Source organism: Thermobia domestica, chromosome 2 (assembly GCF_964235325.1).
Source record: "Thermobia domestica chromosome 2, izTheDome1.hap1.1, whole genome shotgun sequence".
NCBI lineage: Eukaryota > Metazoa > Arthropoda > Insecta > Zygentoma > Lepismatidae > Thermobia > Thermobia domestica.
The window spans coordinates 1,727,932-1,752,215 of NC_137455.1; the positions used below are offsets into that span (position 1 = coordinate 1,727,932).

General features: G+C 36.9%; 1 protein-coding gene across 3 annotated transcripts in view; it reads right to left on the bottom strand.

The window, feature by feature from the left end:
- Window positions 1-1,349: 1,349 nt before the first annotated feature.
- Window positions 1,350-24,284, bottom strand: part of LOC145669800 (tubulin beta-4B chain-like) — a 37,589-nt gene continuing 14,654 nt past the window's right edge. For 2 of the 3 annotated variants that reach the window (XM_081738143.1, XM_081738149.1), the window contains exons 3-4: window positions 14,633-14,988; window positions 6,518-7,641 (exon numbers count right to left, since the gene is read on the bottom strand). In XM_081738143.1, the coding sequence (XP_081594269.1) occupies window positions 6,823-7,641; window positions 14,633-14,988 (1,175 nt within the window). In that variant the 3' untranslated portion in view covers window positions 6,518-6,822. Of the gene's footprint in view, window positions 2,333-6,517; window positions 7,642-14,632; window positions 14,989-24,284 lie in introns of those variants that run through there. The other variant, XM_081738145.1, reaches the window with a different exon arrangement.

The window sequence follows — 24,284 nt, forward strand, 5'->3', positions numbered from 1 at the left end:
TTGTGACATTCCTTCTTTTTTTCCCTTACCCTTCAATTAGTCGTGTTTTATTTTATGAAATATGAAATTTTTATTTATTTCATTATAAACATCGCAACGAAAATTATGTGGAATATATGTAAACTTGTTTAAGAAGTGCACTTGAACAAGTTACTATTTATACAATTCCTTTTTACCTTCGTCTCGACTACTACTACTACTATGACTGTTATTATAGCAAGAATTTAGAAGTAAATCAATATTACAAATAAAGAAGTTATTTGTTAAAAACTCAATCATACATGAAGGGCTATCTCATAATCCTCTCACGAAAGATGTTTTGCTAAACTTCACTTCCATTTTTTAAAGAAATCAACCACGTAAATTGGAATTTGAATCATCAGTCACTTTTCTTCATTTTTCTCATTCACCAACTACTATGATTCATCCTCCTCCAATTTGTGACCTAAACTAATTTCTGAACTGCTGATGATGTTTGTGGTGTAGCAAATAACAATTATACCGTTTCTACCAAGTTTTCTTTTGTGAGGATTATGAGGTGCATTATTTAGTTTCGTTAGATTAAGAACCTCACATATTAAAAATAATACAAAATTTATCATTTTTTTGCTTGTTTTTCATAAGTGAAAGGAAATAACGAAATGCAACTTACTACAACCATAGATAATGTTATTTTACAACGCAAAATATCAACCTGAAGAATTTTCAATGTTGCCATCCATAGAAATTATAGTGTTGCCAGAGTAACATTTCCCCCAAAATCTAAGTTAAGGCATCGACTAGAGGAACGAATTCAATTGCATTTGATTACGTATCATGTTATCTTGGAATCCTGTGAACTACTTTTTAAATAATAGTTGTATTTAGTCTGTAATAAAGAAAATAGTTTTAACATACAGTTATTAAAATTAAATAATAATATTATTTAAAAAGTAGTTCATAGGATTCCAAGATAACATGATACGTAATCAAATGCAATTGAAATCGTTCGTCTAGTCGATGCCTTAACTTAGATTTAGAGGGAATTATTATTCTGGCAATACTATAATTTTTATGGATGGAAACAATGAAAATTCTTGAGGTCCATATTTTCTGTTGTAGAATAAGATTATCTATAATTGTGATAAGCTGCATTTCATTATCTCCTTTCACTCATGACAAAAAAGCAAAAGAAAAATGTTAAATTTTGTATTATTTTTAGTGTCAGGCCCTTAATCCTTTAGATCACTCATCCGGGAAATCCTCTAAGTATAAGAAAGTCAGTGCTTTCAAGAACAGATATTAATTAAGGAAACTGATATTTGTATTTCATTTTGGAGAAATAAAAACGTGTATTTATTTCGTGCGTGTCCTTTTTAAAATTTTTATTCGGAAAAGCGGCGAATATCCAAAAGGAAAATGAATATTGAGGAAGGATGAATATCTTATGACAGGAGACAGTTATGCTGACCGAGCCTTTAGAATATGAGATAATGCTTGATTGCGTCACCTTCTTCTGGAGGTAATAGAAAAGTTACCAATCACTGTCATCATCGTCGCTGTCATTACCACTCCTCCCTGTGTCTGGACGAGCTTCCTGGTACATGAGGTATTCCGAAAGTACATCTCGCATGGTCGACTGCGCTGCTTTGAAATCTGTTTCATCCATCCCTTCTCCCACGTACCAATGCAGAAAGGCCTTTCGTCTATACATGGCTGCGAACTGCTCATCCAGTCGCTTGAAGATTTCAACAATGGCTGTTGTATTGCCGAGGAATGTCGCTGCCATCTTCAAGCCTCGAGGGGGAATATCACACACGGCTGTTTTCACGTTATTTGGTATCCATTCAACAAAATATGGAGTATTTTTTCGCTGAACATTCACAATCTGTTCGTCCACTTGTCTAGTCGACATTCGACCCCTGAAGACGCAGGCAGCTGTCAGGTATTTTCCGTGAGACGGATCACAGGCACACATCATGTTTTTAGCGTCGAAAATTTGTTGAACCAACTGAGGTACCGTGACCGCAACATAGGGTCTTGAACCTCGTGACGTCAGAGGTGCAAAGCCTGGCATGAAGAAGTGGAGACGAGGGAAAGGAACCATGTTCACTGCTAATTTACGAAGATCAGAGTTTAGTTGACCAGGAAATCGCAAACAGGTTGTGATGCCACACATTACACAAGATATGAGATGGTTCAGGTCACCGTAAGTAGGAGCTTTCAGCTTCAAAGTATGAAAACAGATGTCGTACAAGGCCTCATTGTCTAAACAGTGGGTCATGTCGCTACAATCGACTAAGTAAGAGAAAGCCAACACAGCATTGTAAGGCTCCACAACTGTATCCGACACCTGTAAAGTACAAACACAACTTTCTATAGCAAATCTGCAAACAGCAACAATCTATGAGGGGACAGTCTATTTGGTCTAGGAATTAATTCGTGCGGGTGGACAAGAGATGGCGCAACGAACGGAGCGTCCCACAGTTCCGTGTATCCACACATGAGTTGCAAACCCCTGTCATCGCGTATCGTTCGTAGTATAGGGCAGTGGATTAAAGTGTCAACAACACCAGTTTGTAGTTAAGTGAACATGGCGCAATTTGTGCCTGATAAAGTGTTTTTGCGGGGTGTCCTGCTGCATTACTTTAACATGCAGAAAAGTGCGACTGAAAGTCATCGTATTTTGGTGGAAGTGTATGGTGACCATGCTCTAGCTGAGCGAACGTGTCAGAAGTGGTTTGCACGGTTTAGAAGTGGTGATTTCGGCTTGGCAGACCAAGAGCGAGCTGGACAGCCAAAAAAATTTCAAGACGAAGAATTGACAGCATTGCTCGAGCAGGATTCGTGTCAAACGCAGGAACAACTTGCAGCAGCATTAGGCGTTGATCAAACAACAGTCTCCAAACGCTTGAAAGCCATGGGAATGATTCAAAAGATGTCACATTGGGTTCCACATGAATTGAAAGACAGAGACGTTGAAAGACGAAAAACCATTTGCGAATTGCTGCTTCAACGACAGAGCAGAAAGGGGTTTCTGCATCGAATTATTACGGGTGATGAGAAGTGGATCCATTACGAGAACCCTAAACGAAAAAAGGCCTGGGTGAAACCAGGTGAACCAGGTTCATCACAACCAAAACGAGATATTCACTGTGCAAAGGTTATGCTGTACATATGGTGGGATATGAAAGGTGTGATGTACTATGAGCTGCTGCAACCGGGTGAAACTATGAATGGAGAACATTATCGACGACAATTAATGCGTTTGAAGCAAGCTCTGGCCAGAACACGACCAGAATGGGAGAACAGACATGATAAAATTATTGTTCAACATGATAACGCTCGCCCACATGTCGCAAAACTGGTCAAAACCTATTTAGAAAATGTCGGATGGGAAGTTTTACCCCACCCGCCGTATTCACCAGACGTTGCTCCTTCGGACTACTACTTGTTCGATTGCATGAACAACGATTTGATTGGACAGCGGTTTACTTCTTCAGAAGATATCGAAACATGGGTCTCTGACTGGATCGCTTCCAAGGATGAGGACTTCTTTCGCCACGGAATCCGTACATTGCCTGACAGATGGGCGAAAGTGGTGGCTAGCGATGGACAATATTTTTCTTAAGGTATTTATGTATTTTGTGTTTGTACTACAGCTTCAATGTGTGCGTACCAACCGCACGAATTAATTCCTAGACCAAATAATTTCCCAAAAAACTGAACAAATACTTTTTTCAAGATGTTCACCGAACACTAATGGCTTTTTTTTATATCTTTTAAAGTTTACAAAATTCAAATAGGGTTTGTTCAGTAATGCAAAATATTGCAATCTAAAGGAGTTTTTCTTTATGATTTAGTTGTGTGTTATGCTTATGATGTTACAGTTACTTCGCTGACGCTACTTACCAATGAGAACTTTATTGAAAATGCTCGTTATTTCTGTAACTACCAAACAAATTTCTTCGTTTATTAAAATACTTCTTAAATTTTCAATATTTTAAAACATGTTAGATGCTCTTGGTAGTATCCTTGATTATGCGTTAAGAAAAGAATAAGTGATCAAAGTAACGGGAAAAAATGATAGATTAATGAAATTGAAAAATAACGGAATACAAGGTAAATTAATGAATGATGAATTAATTGTATTTTTTTTTTTTAAAAAAAGGAAAGAAAACGGTGGAATCTCAGACAAGACACGATCTGAAAGTATTTTATCAACACTGGCATGAATATTGGAATCCCATTTTCCACGTAATGACCTAAACCAATCTGGCGAGTATGAGTGTGTGAAGCGAAAATTTATCAAAGAACGAGACATGTCCACAAAATAAGTGTATTAGGGTCCTCGCGGGCAGAGGAAATTTGTTATTGCTATGTTGGTCACACTACCGTGTAATTTAGCTCCTACCCTTTCCAGCGAGCCTAATAACGCGTTAGTACGACCGAAACTGTGACCTTAGTAACGTCTCCCGTGAAAGATGTCGATTAAATCTGCCACCAAATACGAGATTCGCAGCATTATCCGTTATCTCGTTGTGAACGGAAAATCTTCGTCTTAAGTTTTTAACGAGATCAAAACAATTGAGAAGGGCAATTCAGAACAAGAGGACGGGATTGTTGACGAAAGGAGTCTTCTTTCTGCACGACAATGCCAGGTAAAATACGGCCAATGCAACAAAGCAAATTTTAGAGTCATTCGTATGGAATGTTTTGAACACCCCGCGCATTCCCCTGACTTGGCGCCCTCATATTATTATCTGTTCACCTCCCTGAAGATGCACATGAGTGGGAAAAAGGTTTCAACTGACGAGGAAGTAAAGGTGGAGGTGAAGAATTGGGCAAAAGTGGTTGTAGCAGACTTCTTTGACCAAGGCATAAAAAAAATAATTCTTCGTTTCACTAAGTGCATCAAGAGGGATGGCGACTACGTGGAAAAATAGTTCACATATGTACTGATGTAACCATGTAAAATTTTTGTTTTAAATAACTTTTTTGAAACCTACAAAAATCTAGTACAGTTATTTTTTGAACGTGCCTTGTACATATCAATGTAATGCAGAGAGTCGTCACATGAAAAATGTGAAATATCTCTGGAAACACGAATTTGCGATCAGAGACTATAAATACCAAGAAAATGCTGCAGACTGAGCACTTCAAATAAAGCCTTTTCTTGGGATGGAAGAATCCAAAATGAAGACCAAAGATGATGAAGGAATATAGAAAGAAATCAATACATAGAACTATTAGATAATGATATAATGTTGATTGCAAGAGAAATAGAAATGAGTGAATTAAACAGAAATTTAAAAATTATGCTTTTTATTAAAAACTTATGTTTATGTAGTACTTCCATAAACATCGCCAACTCCTAGAAGTTACTTTGAGAAGAAGATAATTAGATATATTTTAATGCTCTAAGAGGCTGGACAAACCAACAGAGTAACATCAACCAAATACCAAATGGCCAATTGTCGTAATGACGGAGTCATTAAAGTGAAATTAAGATGTGATGTTATTTGAAAGATCAATACTGAAGAGTCAATACTGTGCAAAACAATAATTCCACAAATTAGAAAGCTTTATAAAGTCCACTCAGAGCAATATAAGCACAAGCAAACATAGATCAACAAATAGCACGAAACAATATTAATTTCGAGCACAACAATTCTTTTTCCCATTGTACGGTAGTACGAAAGTATAATTTTCAAACATTTTATAACACTATGTCTAATTACCAATAATGTCGTTACCACTCTTAGACCTGAATCAACTTTTTAACAATTGCTATATGCGCCTTAAGAAACTTTAAAGCTTTAACCAATGCTTTGGTTTCAATCAGATGATGTTAAAGCTTTCAAATTCGCCATAAAATAAAGCTCTGTATGTACAAAACATTGAAATCATTCTTCGTTTTCTTAAGTTTACGATGCAAGTCTCATTTTCTGATCAACTTAGGAAATTAGTTTAGTTTTTTTTAAAAAAAAAAGTCAACACCAAATTTTAGTCTGTTAGAGGCTTTCTATTTCAAGTGTGCCCTCGGAAAATATGTGAAACATACTTCGGTCCCACCCCCGCCATTCTCTGAGGGAGGAAACCTTGACCTCAGCTATGTTGTCAATTTGTCATCCAGTTGTTTGATGTTAACAAGCGAAGATCGTAGGGTACTTAGAATGGCTAACAAGACAATGCACAGCGAAGTCTGTGAAATAATTCATTGTGGCAACGCTTCCGCATCCAACTATTGACAGATCTCAGACGTAGCAACTTGTCCCTCCTCTTTCGATGGAGGTACGGGAAAACATATATCAACAGCAGCGTCAGAAGAGGCACAGTTGAAATAGAAAACCTCTAGAAGAACGTCATATACCACTAGAACTACAGCATATTTGCTCAATCTAGACTAGGACGATGAAATTCGTCGAAACAATTAAAAATGTTAGAACATGATTAAATTGCTATCTAGGAAAATTATAGTATTCTGTTAATAGTTCAGAAAAAACTCCAGTAATCATCATAACAAAAGACAAATAAGTATTCTGTTTGTTTATCTTTATTGGTGTAGCAAAGTAAAGAAAAACAAGAACAAATGTAAAATAAACACCCAAAGAATACATATTAATGCAACAATACAAACTGAAATAAAACAAGAAAACTCAAACAAGAGAAAGCGAGATATAAACGACAACAAACGGAAAGATTACATGCCGTAAAATAAAAAGAAAGCGTATACTTATTATAGCAAAGAAGCTATAAACAAAAACAAAGTAACTTAAATTAACATTAAGAATATAAACAGTTGAACTGTTTACTTTTTCTTTAGCTTTTTGCACAAAGCTACTAATCCATATCTTCGCCTTCCACATCGGCCTCTATTTCTCCTTCGTCGTCTACAGTAGCCTCTTGGTACTGCTGGTATTCAGAAACCAAATCGTTCATGTTGGACTCGGCTTCCGTGAATTCCATCTCATCCATGCCTTCGCCTGTGTACCAATGAAGGAACGCCTTGCGTCGGAACATCGCTGTGAACTGCTCCGAAATTCTTCGGAAAAGCTCTTGAATTGCGGTAGAGTTTCCAATGAAAGTGGCAGACATTTTCAGCCCTCGCGGAGGGATGTCGCAAACAGCCGTCTTCACGTTATTGGGAATCCATTCAACGAAATAGCTGCTGTTCTTATTTTGAATATTTAGCATTTGTTCATCGACTTCTTTCATCGACATTTTGCCACGAAACATAGCGGCTACTGTCAAGTACCGGCCATGTCGAGGATCACAGGCTGCCATCATGTTCTTGGAATCAAACATTTGCTGAGTCAGCTCAGGAACAGTCATGGAACGATACTGCTGGCTGTTTCGAGCGGTCAAAGGTGCGAATCCTGGCATGAAGAAGTGGAGACGAGGGAAGGGTACCATGTTGACGGCCAACTTTCTGAGGTCAGCATTCAGTTGACCTGGAAAACGGAGGCAGGTGGTAACCCCTGACATTGTGGCTGAGACTAGATGGTTCAGATCTCCGTAGGTTGGGGTGGTCAGCTTAAGAGTTCTAAAGCATATGTCGTACAGTGCCTCATTGTCAATGCAGTAAGTTTCATCTGTGTTTTCTACGAGCTGATGCACTGAGAGTGTGGCATTGTATGGTTCCACTACCGTGTCTGACACCTGGAAAATAAATATACAACAACAGAATTTCTAAAGTCAGTTCGAGCAATCAAAGGACAATAGATTCAGCGAGTATACTTCCCACAAAATCTCATAAGCCTTGTCCAATTGAGTAGAACTTTGTTCTTCAAATCCTTCGAAGTTCTTGTTTTTGTTAACGAAAGTGCATTTTCTGAACTTGTCTACTTAATCTTTCCTCCTATTCCCGTTTGTTTTATGATTGTTTTAATAACGAATTCTATTTTGTTCTTTTAATACAAACAATCGTTACGAGAAACTGTTTGACAAAACTTCCCACTTCGATTTCTCTTTCGTGTTTTATCCGCTCACAGTATTCTGACTCCGAAGCAAGCTACCAGAAGGGAACACAGTGACTACATTGTAAACTAGAACTTTAAGAAATAATTAACACTTCTGACCAGAATATATACACTTATTTATTAAAACTAAAATACAATGTAACGGTTTCGACAACTTAACATTATCTTTATCAGACATTAACTGAAAGAGATATTTTCAGAGAATAGAAATATATACTAAAAGTAAAAGTACTAAGATTTATTGTTTTTATGGGAAGCCACCTGGAGTAGTACTTCCTCGGGCGTCATCTCTCAGCCACCTGTCCTGACTTAATTACCCTTCGACCTTTGTTTATCTTTTCCAAAGACCTGTAACCCACCCGTTGTTTATAATTGAGCAATTGCCTTAAAAACTTTCTCTTAATCTCCCTTTGATGCCTATTAGATATAATTTAAAAGTAACAACACTATACTAAATACAACTAATTATAAATATAACAATATAAAAATACACATAGAAATAAAAAAATATAAAACTGTATATAAGTATTAAACTATATAATATTAAATATATAGATATAAATCACATCTGTCTTGTCTTCTCCTTTCTTCAATTTGTTTAATAATTTATCTCATAGCTCATGTATTAACAATCCATTTGTCCAGTTCATTAGTTTCTTTCTTTATCCTTTGTGCTTCCTTCCATTTCCTTCTTATTGGTCTATTCTCCCTTTCTAGCCCCTCTACACCTTCCCAATCTATATCATGCCTCATTTACAGGTGGGAGGGTAATTAAGTCAGGGCAGGTGGCTGACAGATGAGGCCTGAGAAAAAGACTCGGGTAGCTTCCCATACAAACAATGATCTTGGCACTTTCACTTTTAATATACAGTATATTTCTATGCTCTGAAGTTATCTCTTTCAGTTAGTGTCTGACGAAGATAACGTTAAGTTGTCGAAACCGTTACACTATATTTAAGTTTTAAAAAATGAGTGTGTATATACTCTGGTGAGAAATGTTTATTATTTCTTTAGTGAGTTAAAGAGTTGTGATGGATAGAGTTACTAAAAATGTAAGCTAATGCAGATTTTGAGGGAAGTATACGAGTGTACGTGCATGATGATAATAAGTGCTAAAAGGCCAGCTATTGTCAGGATAAGTATTATCACTTTAACAGCTTAAGGAACTAAATTGACGCATGATCACAAATATTTACTTGGACTAGTCTCGATATACGTCTATTAATTATTAACTGCCGAAATTTTCAATGAGAACTCTCATCTTCCTCAAGAGGCGTTTTCTTAAAGCATCTATAGCAAAGTAATTATCATATAGGAATTCCAGTTAATGCTTTGTAGTCTCAAGGTCATCATTTAGGAAACTTTTGAAAAATATCAAGAAAATTTTCAGAGTGATTTTGTGAAGGTAAAAATAAATAAATAAATAAATAAATAAAAATAAGAATATAAGTATTATTTTAAACTAACAATATCGAAATACTATTGTCATTGTCAGAAGAAACGCTTTTGTTTTGATAGTTCTATACCCCAATGATGGATACCCTATGATGTGATCAATTTGTTGTAGGTGCTTTAAGAAAACGTTCCTGAAGAAGGTGGGACTTCCCACTGAAAATTTCGTTAATTACTAAATAACAGACTATACCAAGGTTAGGCAAAGTAAATATTATAATTTTCCTAGGCAAAGTAAATATTATAATTTTCCTTCCCTTAAAGTTACAAAAGATTTCGGAAAATATGCTCAACGATTTAACTTCATAATTCATATTTAATTTTCAACTAGTTTATGGGTCACTTCATGACGACTGTTAATAACGGACCAGTGATTCTCACTAACCATATTAACTTCGATGAAGTGTCTATATTTACGGAATGACTGTTAAATTGCATTACTCAATCATGCAAAATATATTACTAGATTTCCTTGAATAGTGAATAGGCTATGATTTGATGAGTACGATTGCTACTGACAAATAAGAATTTCGACAAATGCTTTTATTTCAAAGCTTGATGATTCCTAATTTCATGATAAAAATGAACATGAAACCCCCTGTTTACTCAGATTTTTTAAAAGAACAAATGAAATTAAATACAATTTCAATGTGTTTAAAAATGCACATATACTTTAAAATTTATTTTTGTAGTGTGTATTTTCAAAATTTATCTTCTTTCGCCATACACAAACACACCCTATGATTTAAAATGAGATGAATGATCACAATACTTACGGAACCTACCGTAGTCGGGTCAAGACTTCACTTAGGAACTAATACGTGACCTATTTAAATATCCAAGTTTCAGAGTCCTGCGGTACTTCCGCAACAATTTTTATAGAAATAGTTGGCGTGTACTTCAAATTATATGCTCGTAGCCGAACTCCCTCTATAAAAATTGTTGTGTGGGTACCTTAGGGTTCTGAGACATGTATTTTTGGATAGCGCACATATAAGTTCCTAGTCTTGACCCGACTACGGGAGGTCCCATAGTTTTCGTGCTATGGACCTTTAAATGATTTTTTCATGTTTTCGGCAGCCTATAATCCCGAAAGAAAATATTTGTGCACCCAGGTTGGTCTATACTTTTTGTCTTATCTTGGTGTCAGGAATCAGCTCCCAAACGTTGTTGGTGTTCTTTTGAAACACCTTGTATAAAAGTAGGTAATGCATTATTGTATTTAATACTATCTAGATTTATCCAAAGGTTTGAGATGTCAATCTAACTTCTGATATGCTCTCATAATATTTTGATTAATTTCGTTGATTGTCTTTTCTCAGCTTGCCGGCCAACATGCTCCTGGGATTTTAAGTATAGTAGTTATCATAGGTATTCTGCCATTATCGGAAGGCCACTTGGCACAACTGAGAAGCTTCCGATAACCTCTTCGTCTTCACGTACGATTTCTCTGTTTTGATATCGTCCATTAATTTTAGTCTCCTTCGCCCCCTCCCTCTCTTCCCTGTCATCATATCCTGAAGCACGTCCCCCAAGACACAGTTCCTTTTTTAGCCAATGTCCCAAACAGTTTCTCTTCCTCCTCTTAGTAATATCTAAAATGGTACTTTTCTTTCCCACCGTATCTAAGATCTTCTCATTCGTTTTTCGCTCGGTCCAGCTAATTCTCTCCATTCTTCTCCACACCCACATTTCGAAAGCTTCCAGTCTCTGCCCCGTACAGAACATTCCACACGAAGCATTTTATAATTCTTTTTCTCAACTCTTTATTCAAGGTCCCACTGAATAGTCTTTTCTTCCTTCTAAAGGCTTCTTTCGCCATTCCTATTCTTGCTTTTATTTTCCATTAACATTTTGTATCATTACAAATAATGCTGCTCAGGTATCGAAAACTAGTCATCTGTTCTATTTTCTCCCTTCCTACTTTTATATTTGACACCGCCGCTTCGTTCCAGTCACAATGACTTTGGCTTTTGTCTTTCTAACATTTATTTTAATCCCATATTCTTCGCAGCCCTTCCTCAAGTTTTCTAATATCTTATTGATTCTCTCTTCAGATTCTAAAACAAGCGCCATTTCATCTACAAACCGTATACACCTAATCATTCTACCTCCTATTGAAATGCTGTTTTCGTTTTCTACGCTTTTCTTCCTATCTCTTCTAGATAGATATTAAATATTGTTGGCTAGAGACTGTATCCCTGTTAAACTTCCCTTCCAATTACACTCTCCTCTGTCATTTTCTCCCCTGTTCTACTCTATTCTAGTATAATAGTAAGCTAAGGAAAATGCAACTGAGAATGTGAACTGCATTGGATATTTTTTGCTTCCAAGAACACTTTTAGTTAGAAAGGTGTTTCACAGCGTGACTAGTTTACAACTTTCTTTTATGCTCTTGTATTCTTCTTCTTAGTTCCCAGCTCAAAGTACTAAATAGTGTTAAAGAAACTGAAAAGTGATTCTTGAGAAGGAACTTACAAAAAATTAATTGGGAGGATTCCGAAATAAAGTACTATAATTTAGTAAGACAAATGCAGTTAACTGACAATTTTAATTGTTTCCAAAGGAGGTAGTTAATGGGTACATTCTACATTTGTCCAGCCTCCTAGTAATTTATTTTAAAAATATTCTACACTATTCACTACTATAATTAACTTGTTAACATGCAATATTTCTTGTGGTTTTATGACTACTTGTAATCACTCAAGAAGTTACGAAACTATCAAAATCAATGCTCTACCAGTGTTGTAATATAACAAAGAGATTTACATAGAAGTCCACGTTTCTACCAGGTTACTTAGATTTTATCCTTCCTTGAAATAATGTAAATTTTAAAGATTGTCTCACACCCGGGAAGTTACGGAAATAAGAGCTCTTTTGTTAGCGAGGAATTCAAAACGAAACTTTTAAACACATTCACTGCCAATGAAATAAACACAAAAGTTTATTTTTACCAGCCCAGCATTTTTCAATCACAGAAACGGTCTCGAACAGAATTTTAGCACAAAAATGTCTTTTCCCCCACACACACTATGTTACTATAAGTACTGAATGGAATCTGCTTCTAGAACTTACACACTATCTAACTATGTGGCTGGAGAAACGTAATGCTGACAAGCAACTTCTCTATTGGATTTTATTCCATGCCGAACCAATTTAATAAGAATCCCCATGAGTACTTGCCGATCTATTCTAAACTATTGCAACTTAGCTGCCAAAGGTGTCATACAGAATGTCATGCCCCTGATAGGAAACGGTATGAGGACAACAGAAAGAAATATATAGAGGCTTTATTAAATGCCTCTAGAAAGACACGGGTTGAAAAGTTTATTTGATGCACTACATTGACGATAAAAGCTTTGTTTGGGTAATGGTCACCAATCATTGTATACAAACTTTTGATTTTTAGTGGTAGCAACAATTTAAATCCTGCAACTTTGTCAATATCTGCACAATTATTGTTTCTGTTGCTTTCATATCAAACATTTCTTTCTTATACCCCCTCGCTCTAAGTGCTTCTCTTTATGTTCACTTACAACTAATCTGAAACTCTCGTTTCACTGAAATCTGTCACCAGTAATTTATTTTCCTAATTTATAACAAATGAAGCTAGCCTTTCTAAGCTTACAATAATCATAATAACAGTAAAAATATTTCTTCAAATTTATAATATGCCATTTAGAACATATTTCTCCAATTATTTTCTTATATATAAATTGTTTAATTTATGCTGTATTTCAGCCTTCATATAGACCACATTGTATGTAATAGACTGTATTGAACAAAAGGCGTTGATTCCTTTTTCAATTGTTCTATCAGTTTAGAACAACATGACAAAGATATGGGTGTCAAAGTACTGCCTGCATTTGAGGTGCAATATCTACTCAAATTCACATTTTATATTTAAACTAGCCTTTGGCTAGCTGGGGCTCCGCCCCCAGCCCTCCGCGTTTACTTGACCTACGGCTTCACACCTCTTAAACCCACAATTCTACCGAATTTCAAGTTTCTTTTCCTATTTCAACTTTCTAAAAGGTAAGATTTTGTATTTCAAGAAAACGCCCATTTAAATAACATGAAAATTTCTTCATCCCGCCTTTAGATCCCTTAAAAACTAAAAATATTCATTTTTGGCTACCTTTCTGTGGGTTAGTTCCAGAACGCTACAATCATGCCAAATTTTATCATTCTAATCCTGCCGGAAGTGCCTAAACATTTTTGGGTATAGTACAGCTCTCATATAACATGGGAAAGATATTTCAATACCTCACAAGACCACTCTAAAGTTGGCAATTTTTATTTCTAGTGATTTTGTTAAATAATGCTATGAAAAACGTACAAGCATATCGAATTTCAAGTTTTAATTTCAATTTCAAGTACCTAAAACAAAAAAATATAAATATAGCTATAGGTTAAAAAAAATATCCATATAAATAACATGGAGAATTTGTTCAGCCCCCTCCTTTAGACCCCTAAAAATTAAAAATATTCACTTTTGGATTTTTTTTTTTTTTTGTGAGTCTCAAAAAGCTACAATCATGCCGAATTTTAACTTTCCACATCAACCAGAAGTACCCGTTATTTTATGTCAGTGAGTTAATTCATGTAGTTTTGTATATACAGTCGTTAGGATATTAGGAGCTGGTTGTTAGTGTTGAAGTGAAATAGCCAACACGAAAACAGATGTTACAAGATGATAGTAAGGAATATGCACGTACAAATGAATATTTAATTATTCCAAATGAGGCACCATACTCGTTCATATTCTTTTCATTGGGAGATGATCTTGGAGTAACTTAGTATCTAGTCTTGCTCGTTTAAACATAATAAACATAACCAATGCATGATTGGCACATAAATATTCTGATTGATTCCATGTCGAACTTATTAATTTAATTTGAAAGAATTAATGTTAACCCTGCCAAATCTAATACTGTATTATAAAAATCGAACTAATTCATTTGCGTGTATTCAACAATCTTGAACACCATGCAAAATCACGATATATTTACAGTTAGAAAAAATAACTAGTGCTTCATCTGTGGGTCTTTACATTAATAAATGTTTGTATTTAGTACTAGATATTGTCTTATGCTAATTGTTATTTTAGTACAAATTGTTTTTGTTATTTAAAATTATTATTTTAATATGAAAAATCACATATTAAAACTAAATAATCGTTACATATTAAAGATTTAGAAAAAGTTTGAAGATTTTACCTTAGGTGAGGGAACAACGCTGAACGTGTTCATGATACGATCTGGATATTCCTCTCTAATCTTGGAAATAAGTAGCGTACCCATGCCAGAGCCTGTGCCTCCGCCTAGTGAATGGGTCAACTGAAATCCCTGCAGACAATCGCAGCCCTCGGCCTCCTTTCGAACCACGTCCAGCACAGAATCCACGAGCTCTGCTCCTTCCGTGTAATGGCCTTTGGCCCAGTTGTTGCCAGCCCCACTCTGGCCAAACACGAAGTTATCTGGGCGGAATATGTGGCCGAAGGGTCCAGATCGCACAGAGTCCATGGTGCCAGGTTCCAAATCAACCATCACAGCTCTCGGTACATACTTCCCACCTAGAAAGGAAGAGATCTCCTATCGATTACATACACCTACAAAAAAATAAAACTATTCTTTGCTTATTACTTGTATACAATGATAGTATTGACGTATAGTAATATAAATATTTCGGTTATGTATATTTATTTGAGTATAGATAAATTGTCATTTTATACTGTACCTAATTTAATAAATCGTTTATGAAAAAAATAAAATGAAATCTTTGAGTGTAACGTTCCACGTTTATGTCTGTTAGGCTAAGGAAGACGATGACTAAAGCAACTGAATGATGGAAGAATTAGTGAAATGAGAAAGTGGGAGGAAACGAAAGTACCCGAGAAAACCCACGGACACGATGTTGTCCACCATAAGCTTACTCGGCCGGGGATCGAATCAGGGATCCCACACAAGAGGTAAGCGCTCTACCACTGAGCCACCGTGCCCCTAAATTGTTCCTCTAACAGTGCTTAACAATCCGGCCCCAGTTTCTCATGTTTTGCATAATATGTTGGAAATGAAAGTATTATAACGGTAACCAAGAAAGTTCTGCCGCTTTTTGTGGAGATCTGTGTTCAATTGGCCCTCACACCGTGAGTGGAATGCGAATGGAGATAAGGCGAAGGTCAAATGTAGGTGTGGGTACATACACAATATACTACCTGGTTGTGACAGTTCAGTTACACCGCGAACTTGCATAAAGACAGAGCGAACATGAGACTTCCACAGAGCGTCATAAGGGCGTGTATGTTGTATGAGTTCAAACTGGGGTAAAACGCTACTCTAGCGGGGCGGAAGAGATGTCAGGTCTTTGGTGAGGGCGTCGTGACTAGTACTGTTGAATTTTTGTGACATTTGCAGTTTTCGGTTATTTCAAAAACCGATTTCGACAGCACTAGTCGTGACTACGCGGACAGTGCACCGATGGTTTAACAAGTTTAAGGACGGTGACAAAACACTCGAAGACGCACCACGTGCCAGAAGACCAACACATGTACAAAATGAAGATCTTCAGGCAGCAATTGTAAAAATGAAATGAAATATTTGAGTTTTACGTCCCACGGTTATGCCGGCTAAACTAAAGGAGACAGTGATGATGAGAAATGAATGAAATGGTGGAATGAAGAAAGTGGGAGGAAACGGGAGAACCCCGAGGAAACTCGTGCACACGGTGTTTGTCCACAACAAAGTTCATTTGGCGGGGGCTGGATCGAACCCGGGACCCCAAGCACCAGAGGTGAATGCTCTACCATTGAGCCACCTCGGCCCCAGGCAGCAACTGAGGTGAACAGTGACAGATATGTGAGGAACTGGGACTACACTTCAGTGTGAGTGGAGGAACCATTCGGAAGCACCTTTATCAACTTGGAAACCACTACAAGTTGGGTCGATGGGTCCCACGTGATTTGACTCCGGGCCAGAAGGCAACGCGAGCAGACGCCTGTGTTACTTTGCTGTCTTATCTGAGGAAGGAATCACTTCCGGACAGGATGTTGACATGTGATGAGAAATGGGTCCTGTACGAAGCTTCGTGGCGCCGTCATCATTGGTTAGCATCCAACGAACCGCTTCCAAAACAGCCGAAACCAGCACTGCACCTGAAGAAGGTCCTCCCGTGTGTTTGGTGGACTGCTCGCGGCATCTTGTATAGGAAACTGCTAGCAGCTGGTCAGAGCATCAATATAACTGTGTACTGTGAGCAGTTGAGCCGTGTTCAAGAAAAACTCAAAACTCTAGAACCAGCTCTTCTGAATCGCAAAGGGATCCTCCTGTTATAGGACAACGCTAAGCCCTACGTGGCTAGGATGACCCAGGACATCATTCTACGCCGTCGATGAGAAACACTATTGAATCTGCCACACTCCCCGGGCATTGCACTGTCCGATCATCACCTGTTCTATTCCTTGGACAATCACCTTAGAGGACGCCAGTTCAAATCGCTAGTAGAGGTGAAAAATGCACTTGATACCTTTTACGCTTCACGGCCTATCAATTTCTACCGGGATGGAATTCATGGCCTTCCAGAACGTTGGCAGAAGGTCGTCGATGCTGATGGAAACTATTTTTCATCTTCTAGGTACGTCTTAGGTGATATATCGATGTTCGAAGATGGTGAGTGAAAAAGCGACAGAACTTTCTTGGTTACCTTTATATATTAAAACTTCTGTATATAATTATTTACTATTTAGAAAATACTATTTATTTAAAGAGTTTGTGATGTGAATATGTTCCTGATTTGAAATTCTGCGTCTTCAAATCAATTATGGCTTCGTGGAGTTGAACAACGAACTGAATAGGAAAAGAATACAATCTCAGCAACACCGACGAGCCATTTATATTAAATAGAAAGTTACCAAAAATTTTTAATATTATCATTTCATTTCTGCAATATATTAAAAGAAAAAAATGAGAATGGGTACGATGAACATGTTTAACCATACAGTATTGTACTAATGACAGTATAGAGTCACTATTATTATTATTATTATTATTATTATTATTATTATTATTATTATTATTATTATTATTATTATTATTAGAAAATACTTTCTTGCCAAAATTTCAATTACATTGAAAATATAAACAAAGTTATCATTATTCAACTTTACAATGTTTTATCATATTTAATTACTTGAATAAATGATTAGCAGTATAATTTACTATGGGCCTAACACACAATGATAACATTATCATACCAGAGAAGGTCGCGGGGTGTAACTCTGACTCTGTTCGAATTATGAGCATTAAAAATTAAAAAGATCTCGCAAAAAATTTGAAGTAACCATTTTTTTTTTTATTTTATTATAGATGCTTCATTTTTGGTATCAGGGGGTTTTCTTGAGTGCCCAACACAGTGGAGAGGTTAGAATGTATGCATTTTGCAAGATAAGATCCAGAGACGGCTTTAGGATTTTAATTTTGGGTAGGCCCACTCCCTCGCTTATGGATACATAATACATTTGATTGATTACTGACAGTAGAAAATTACTTTTACAGTAGTGGTTGATGCTATTTGATAAATAATTATCTACCATTAATATAAATAGTGGAAGATATATTTACTCTTTATCATATCTTTTAGCGTTTATATATTTTTCGAAATGTTTGTGTAGGCCTGTGTCTATCCTGTCTACCCGCTAAAGCCACCACTGAAAAGATCACTTATTGGGGAGGAGGTAAAGGGTAATGACATCTTAAACTTGCAAATTGCCTCCCGTTTGGCACACCGGGTCTCTGTACAATAGAACCGGTCTTTAGCGGAATCAAACGGGACTTGCAAAAGTTTCTGTTCACGATAGAATTTCTTGTTAACGAAGGTAGATCTATCAATAAATAAATAAATAAATAAATACAAAATAAAAAATAAAAAATACATTTACATAATGGACATGCTGAGATAATATAAGATGCCGTACCGGTACGTATCTTACTCAACTTACAGTATTTATTTCTGATACGAATTAGTACACGGAAAACACATTGAATAGAAAAATACTGTACACATTAATTTATTTTTTCCATTAATCAAGAAGGTTTTTCTGTACATATTACTGCTTCCTTTCAACAATCAGAGGCTTTTCTGTACATATTACTACTTGGCTGCTCGATTTTCCACAAACTCTTTAGCCTAAAAAACGACACTAAGCAATATCAATGCCATTTCAACGTAAGACAAATCATTGCAGTTCTTTCAAATTTTTGACAGCATCTTGATACGTCTTTAGCCTACATTCTTCTTCCAATTGAATGCCATATTCCTCTTCTTCCTCAGGGGTGTAGCCAGCAGATTTGTGTAGGGGGGACCCGTCGTTTTTTAGGGGGGCCAGCTACAATATACAAAGTAAAAAAAAGTGTTGCTGTTAATGTTTTGGGGGCCTGAAAGAAAGGAAAATTTTGGTTTTCTTCTGGAAAACAAAAAACACTATTTTAGCTTCTTCTTCTTCTTCTTCTTCTTCTTCTTCTTCTTCTTATTATTATTATTATTATTATTATTATTATTATTATTATTATTATTATTATTATTATTATTATCCATAAATTACACTAGTTAACAAAGGTTTTGTTACATAAAAGGAAATACCTGTTCTTAAAGGAACTTTTTGCGCTGAATTCGAATATGCACTCGGTTTTTCTCCATCACGTACGATTTTCCCGTAACAGAGGGATTTCGGGAAAATCCATCAAAAATGTCCCTTTTCGTTTATTTTACACCCCAAGATCTTGTCCCCTTGCATATACTAACATAGAAATTATACCTAAGTATACTTTGATTCATATTTAACAAACCCTCCAAGTTTCGTAATAATCGCTTTATTCTTTCTAGAGAAATAAATATGTTTGTATGTATACTGTGCGTACTGTTTATTGCACCTTATAGTAATGCTTTCAGATCTCTTAAGTTGAGGTGAAACGTTTTGCTTTATTACCACAAACACATATATAAAATATAATACAATATAATTTACAAGTGTGACAATTTACAATAACCAATAATACAAATGTACCAAAAGGTCATGAAAAGACAATCAAAACTATCACAATATATGAAACTTCCATTGGGTTACAAAAACGTACACTACTTCCTTCTTTTGTAAGAAATGTTGCATTCTCTAACAAGACCCCAACAATAGTCCCCCATCATTGAAGGATCCCATCGTCCCTGGTATCTTTTCTCCATTGCCATTATATCTTGGTGGAATCTTTCCCCCTGTTCGTCGCTGAGAGCACCTAGGTTAGCAGGAAAGAAGCTGAGGTGGGAGTGCAAAAAGTGGATTTTTAAAGACATCCTACAACCCAACTCTTTGTATTTCTGTATAATGTCCTGCACGATTTCTGTGTAACTCTCAGCTTTGTTATTGCCCAGAAAGTTGCGCACAACACACTTAAATGCTGTCCAGGCAGCTAGCTCAGCACTGTTTAACTTGCTGTCAAAGCTATCATCAAGCATTAATTTCCTAATTTGGGGACCAATAAACACTCCCGCTGAAATCTTAGCATCACTCAGGTTAGGAAACTTATCTCGCAAATACTTGAAACCTTCACCAGATGTGTCCATGGCTTTGACAAAGTTTTTCATAAGTCCTAACTTGATATGAAGTGGCGGTAGTAATATCTTATTAGGATCTACCAAAGGAGCGTATTTGACGTTGCATTCTCCAGGTACGTAATTCACTCTAGGTTCCCATTCCTTCACTTCATAATGTTTGTCATCAGCTCGGCTATCCCATAAACATAAAAAACATTGGTACTTCGTGTAACCGCACTGCAGTCCTAATAAAATACCAACTACCTTGAGATCACAACATATTTGCCAACAATGGTCCTTGTAATTTATAAGATTTAGCAAAGTTGACATGGTGTCATAGGATTCCTTAATCTTCACTGAGTGCGCAAGTGGTATAGAAGGTTTTTTATTTCCATTATGTAAAAGGACAGCTTTAAGGCTGACCTTTGACGCGTCGATAAATAACCTCCATTCTTCTGGAACGTAAGGAATTCCTAGCTCCGCCATCAACCCATTTATATCCGTACATACGCACACATTATCTTGTATTGAGAAATAGCTTGAAAATTGAACATGCCTTTTCCTGTACACTGATATGTTCGTTTCTGCATCCAATAAGTTCCACTGCTGGAGCCTTGATCCCAGAAGTTCCGCCTCTTGTTTTGTCAGGTGCAAATCACGGACTAGGTCATTAAGTTCACATTGCCGGATGAAATGTGGCTCGCGAACACAGTCAGGGATGAACGTTGGATCCTTGAATGTACATGTTGATGTCGATGGTTCATCAAGGTCATGATCATCATCAGAGTCTTTTGGCCATATCTCTTCCCAGTTGGTAGGGGGCTCGGGAAGTGGAAGTTCATCCCCGTGCGGAATAGGTCTAATTGCGGATTTAACGTTGGGATAACTTATTGTGTATTTGCTTTTTTTAGAATGTCCCTTAACTACTGTGAGACAAAAATAACAATCATCCAGATGGTTGGTGGGTTCTCTCCACACCATTGGTACAGCAAATTTCATGAACCTCCGTTTCCCTTTGGCCCATGCAAGTAAAGTGACGTAGCACGACGCACAAATTATGTTGGGTGCCCAAGTTTTGTCCTGATCTCCCAACTCAGGAGATCTGAAACAATTACTATAAGGTGCAATAAACCGTGCACACAGTATACATACAAATATATTTATTTCTCTAGAAAGAACAAAGCGATTTTTACGAAACTTTTAGGGTTTATTAAATATAAATCAAGGTATACTTAGGTATAATCTCTATGTTACTATATGTAAGGGGACAGGAGCTAGGGGAATAAAATATCTGAAAAAGGGAAATTTTTGAGGGAATTTCCCGAAAATCCCTCTGTTACGGGAAAACTGTACGGGATGGAGAGAAACCGAGTGCATATTCGAATTCAGCGCAAAAAGTTCCTTTAAGATCAGGTGATTTTTCTCATGTAACAAACAAAAAGTTTAAATTTGTTAACTAGTGTTATATTCAAGATAGTTTTTATTATGCCTAATCAAGAACTACTGCCCGGGACCAAACGCTATACTTTTGTGCGTAACTATAAAGGTAACCAAGAAAGTTCTGTCCCTTTTCGTGGAGGTCTGTGTTCAATTGGACCTCATACCGTGAGTGGAATGCGAGTGGAGATAAGGCGAACGTCAGTTGTTGGTGTGGGTATATCCAACATACTACCTGGTTGTGGCAATTCAGACACACCGTGAACTTGCGTAAAGAAAGAAGGAACATGGGACATCCACAGAGCGTCATAAGAGCATGTGTGCTAGGTCAAACGCCGCTATAGCGGGACAGAAGATATGCCAGGCCTTTGGTGAGGATGTCTTGACGACGCGGACATTGCAGCGATGGTTTAACAAGTTTAAGGACGATGACGAAACTGCCGAAAACACCACGTGCCAGAAGACCAACAACTGTACAGAGAGGAACTGGGGCTACAATTCAGTATGTGGTGAAACCATTCGGTAGCACATCCATCAACTTGTGAAGCACTACAAGTTGGGTGGATGGGTCTCACATATTTTGACTCCGGGACAGAAGGCAACGCGGTAGTCGCCTGTCTTTATTTACTGTTTCGGAGCCATTTCTGGACAGGGCGTTGACATGTGATAAAAAGTGTGTCTTATACGAAGCTCCATGGCGCCGTCATCATTGGTTAGCATCCCATGAACCGATTTGAAAACAGCCGAAACCAGCACTGTACCAGAATAAGGTCCTTCTGTGTGTTTGGTGCATCGTGCATCGGGAACTGCTACCAGCTGGTCAGAGTATTAATGCAACTGTGTAGTGTCAGCAGTTGAGCTGTGCTCAACAAAAACTCAAAACTCTGGAGCCATCACTTCTGAATTGCAAATGTGTCCTCGTTTACAGGAGAACGCTAAGTCCCACGTGGCTAGGATGACTCAGGACACAATTTTCCGCCTTGGATGGGAAACAATATTGCAACCACTATATTCCCCGGGTATTGCACCGTCCGATTATCACCTGTTCCATTCTTTGGACAATCACCTTAGAGGACGCCAGTTCAAATCCCTAGTAAAAGTCCTAAATGCACCTGATACTTTCTTCGTTTCACGGCCCACCAAGTTCTACCGCGATGGATTCCATGGTCTTCCAGAATGTTTTCAGAAGGTCGTGAATGCTGATGGGGACTATTTTTAAACTTCCAGGTTAGGTGACATATCGATGTTCGAAGGTGGTGGGTGAAAAAGCAACAAAACTTTTCTTGGTTACCTTTATATTTAAATTTAAGACCTTGTATACAGAACCTATATACTCAAGATTGATTTTCTTTGAAATTTCACTTAATTTCTTTACGGTTTCCTGACAAAAACATTTATTTATTATTCGTGACTAAGAAAAACATAATTATTTTATTACACTGAGTAGAAATAAAAGAGAGAGCGAATGAAATTCAAATTGAATAAAATCATTGTTTCTCACCAAATTTTCCATCCTCTGTCTTTTAAAACACTTGTTAAAGCATATAAAAATAGTACCTTATTTTTATGGCTGTATTTGTAGTACCTTGTTAAAATGTTTGTCTTCAAACTGTCAACTATAAATCGCAGTAAATTGTGTAATCTGCTGTCACAAAAAAGTATCCTATTTTTCGATCGGTATAAGGAAGAAATACTATACTATTTTCGATGGGTATGGAAAAAGCAATATTTCTCCATACTATTTTACCATAAATTATTAATTGTCATTAAACTTTGTTACTTTTAAATGAATGAAGCGAGATAATTTTACTGTGATGTTTGAAAAGCTGGTCATTTGGGGGGCCAGGAAACCATTTGGGGGGGGCTGGCCCCGATGCCCCCTTGGCTACACCCCTGTTCTTCCTCCATCTTCTCTTCTTCTGTCAGATTTTCCGAATAATTATGAACTAAGTCATCTATTACCATTGTGTCTGTTTCGGTTTGCACATTACTGTTTGTTTTGCTGACAACATACTGTATTTTGTATATGTCTAACAAGGCTGTTATAAAATAGAGGATCTGCCCATATTACAAAATCGTAAAGCCATACGTCACAGCTTGGCCACACCACACTCTGCCCACTCCGCGCCACTAAGATCGCAATGTTTCGAGCCAACAATCATGGCGGAAACGAGAGTAGCCAATCAGACGTGCCGGCTCAGACGATGCTCGGTTTTTTTTTTTTTTTTGTTTGTTTGTTTGTTTCATTGAGTTCATGTAATAAAGATACGTATGGGCAGATCCTCTATTTTATAACATCCTTGATGTCTCAACTCTCATAGGATGTCTAAAAACTTTCTAAACGCTGCACTCCGGAACTTGAATTTTTTCATTAAAGGAGTTATTTTGATTTCCATTATCCGCGTAACACAGTTTTTGTTTAATTAAGGGAATTTAACACGTCTTTCGCTCCTAATTTCAAGGGGCTGTGAAATACTTCCGTTTAATAAAGGATCCGTTGAAGGTAGGTTTTACTGTATACTTTCTCCACGGGACAGTGGTGATATTCCCACGAACAGATGGTGCAACCGTCTGGCCTCACGAAATCTAACGTATAACCAAGTAAAGGGATAAAGGGATTTTTTTTTTTTGTCGAAATTGGCAACAAATATGGAAATTTTCAAAATTTGGCTCAAAGTCTTTTGTTTGTTATTGACGAAGTGCATTCTAGTGCGAGAGTGGTTTGAAAGGTAACTTAATCATATGAAATTCTGAAAAATCAAGTACTAAAGGACACAAATTGTTGTCTGATATTTCAGCAAAGAAAGAGAACAAATGAACGAACTAAAGAAAGAAACGAAGTATAATACCAAA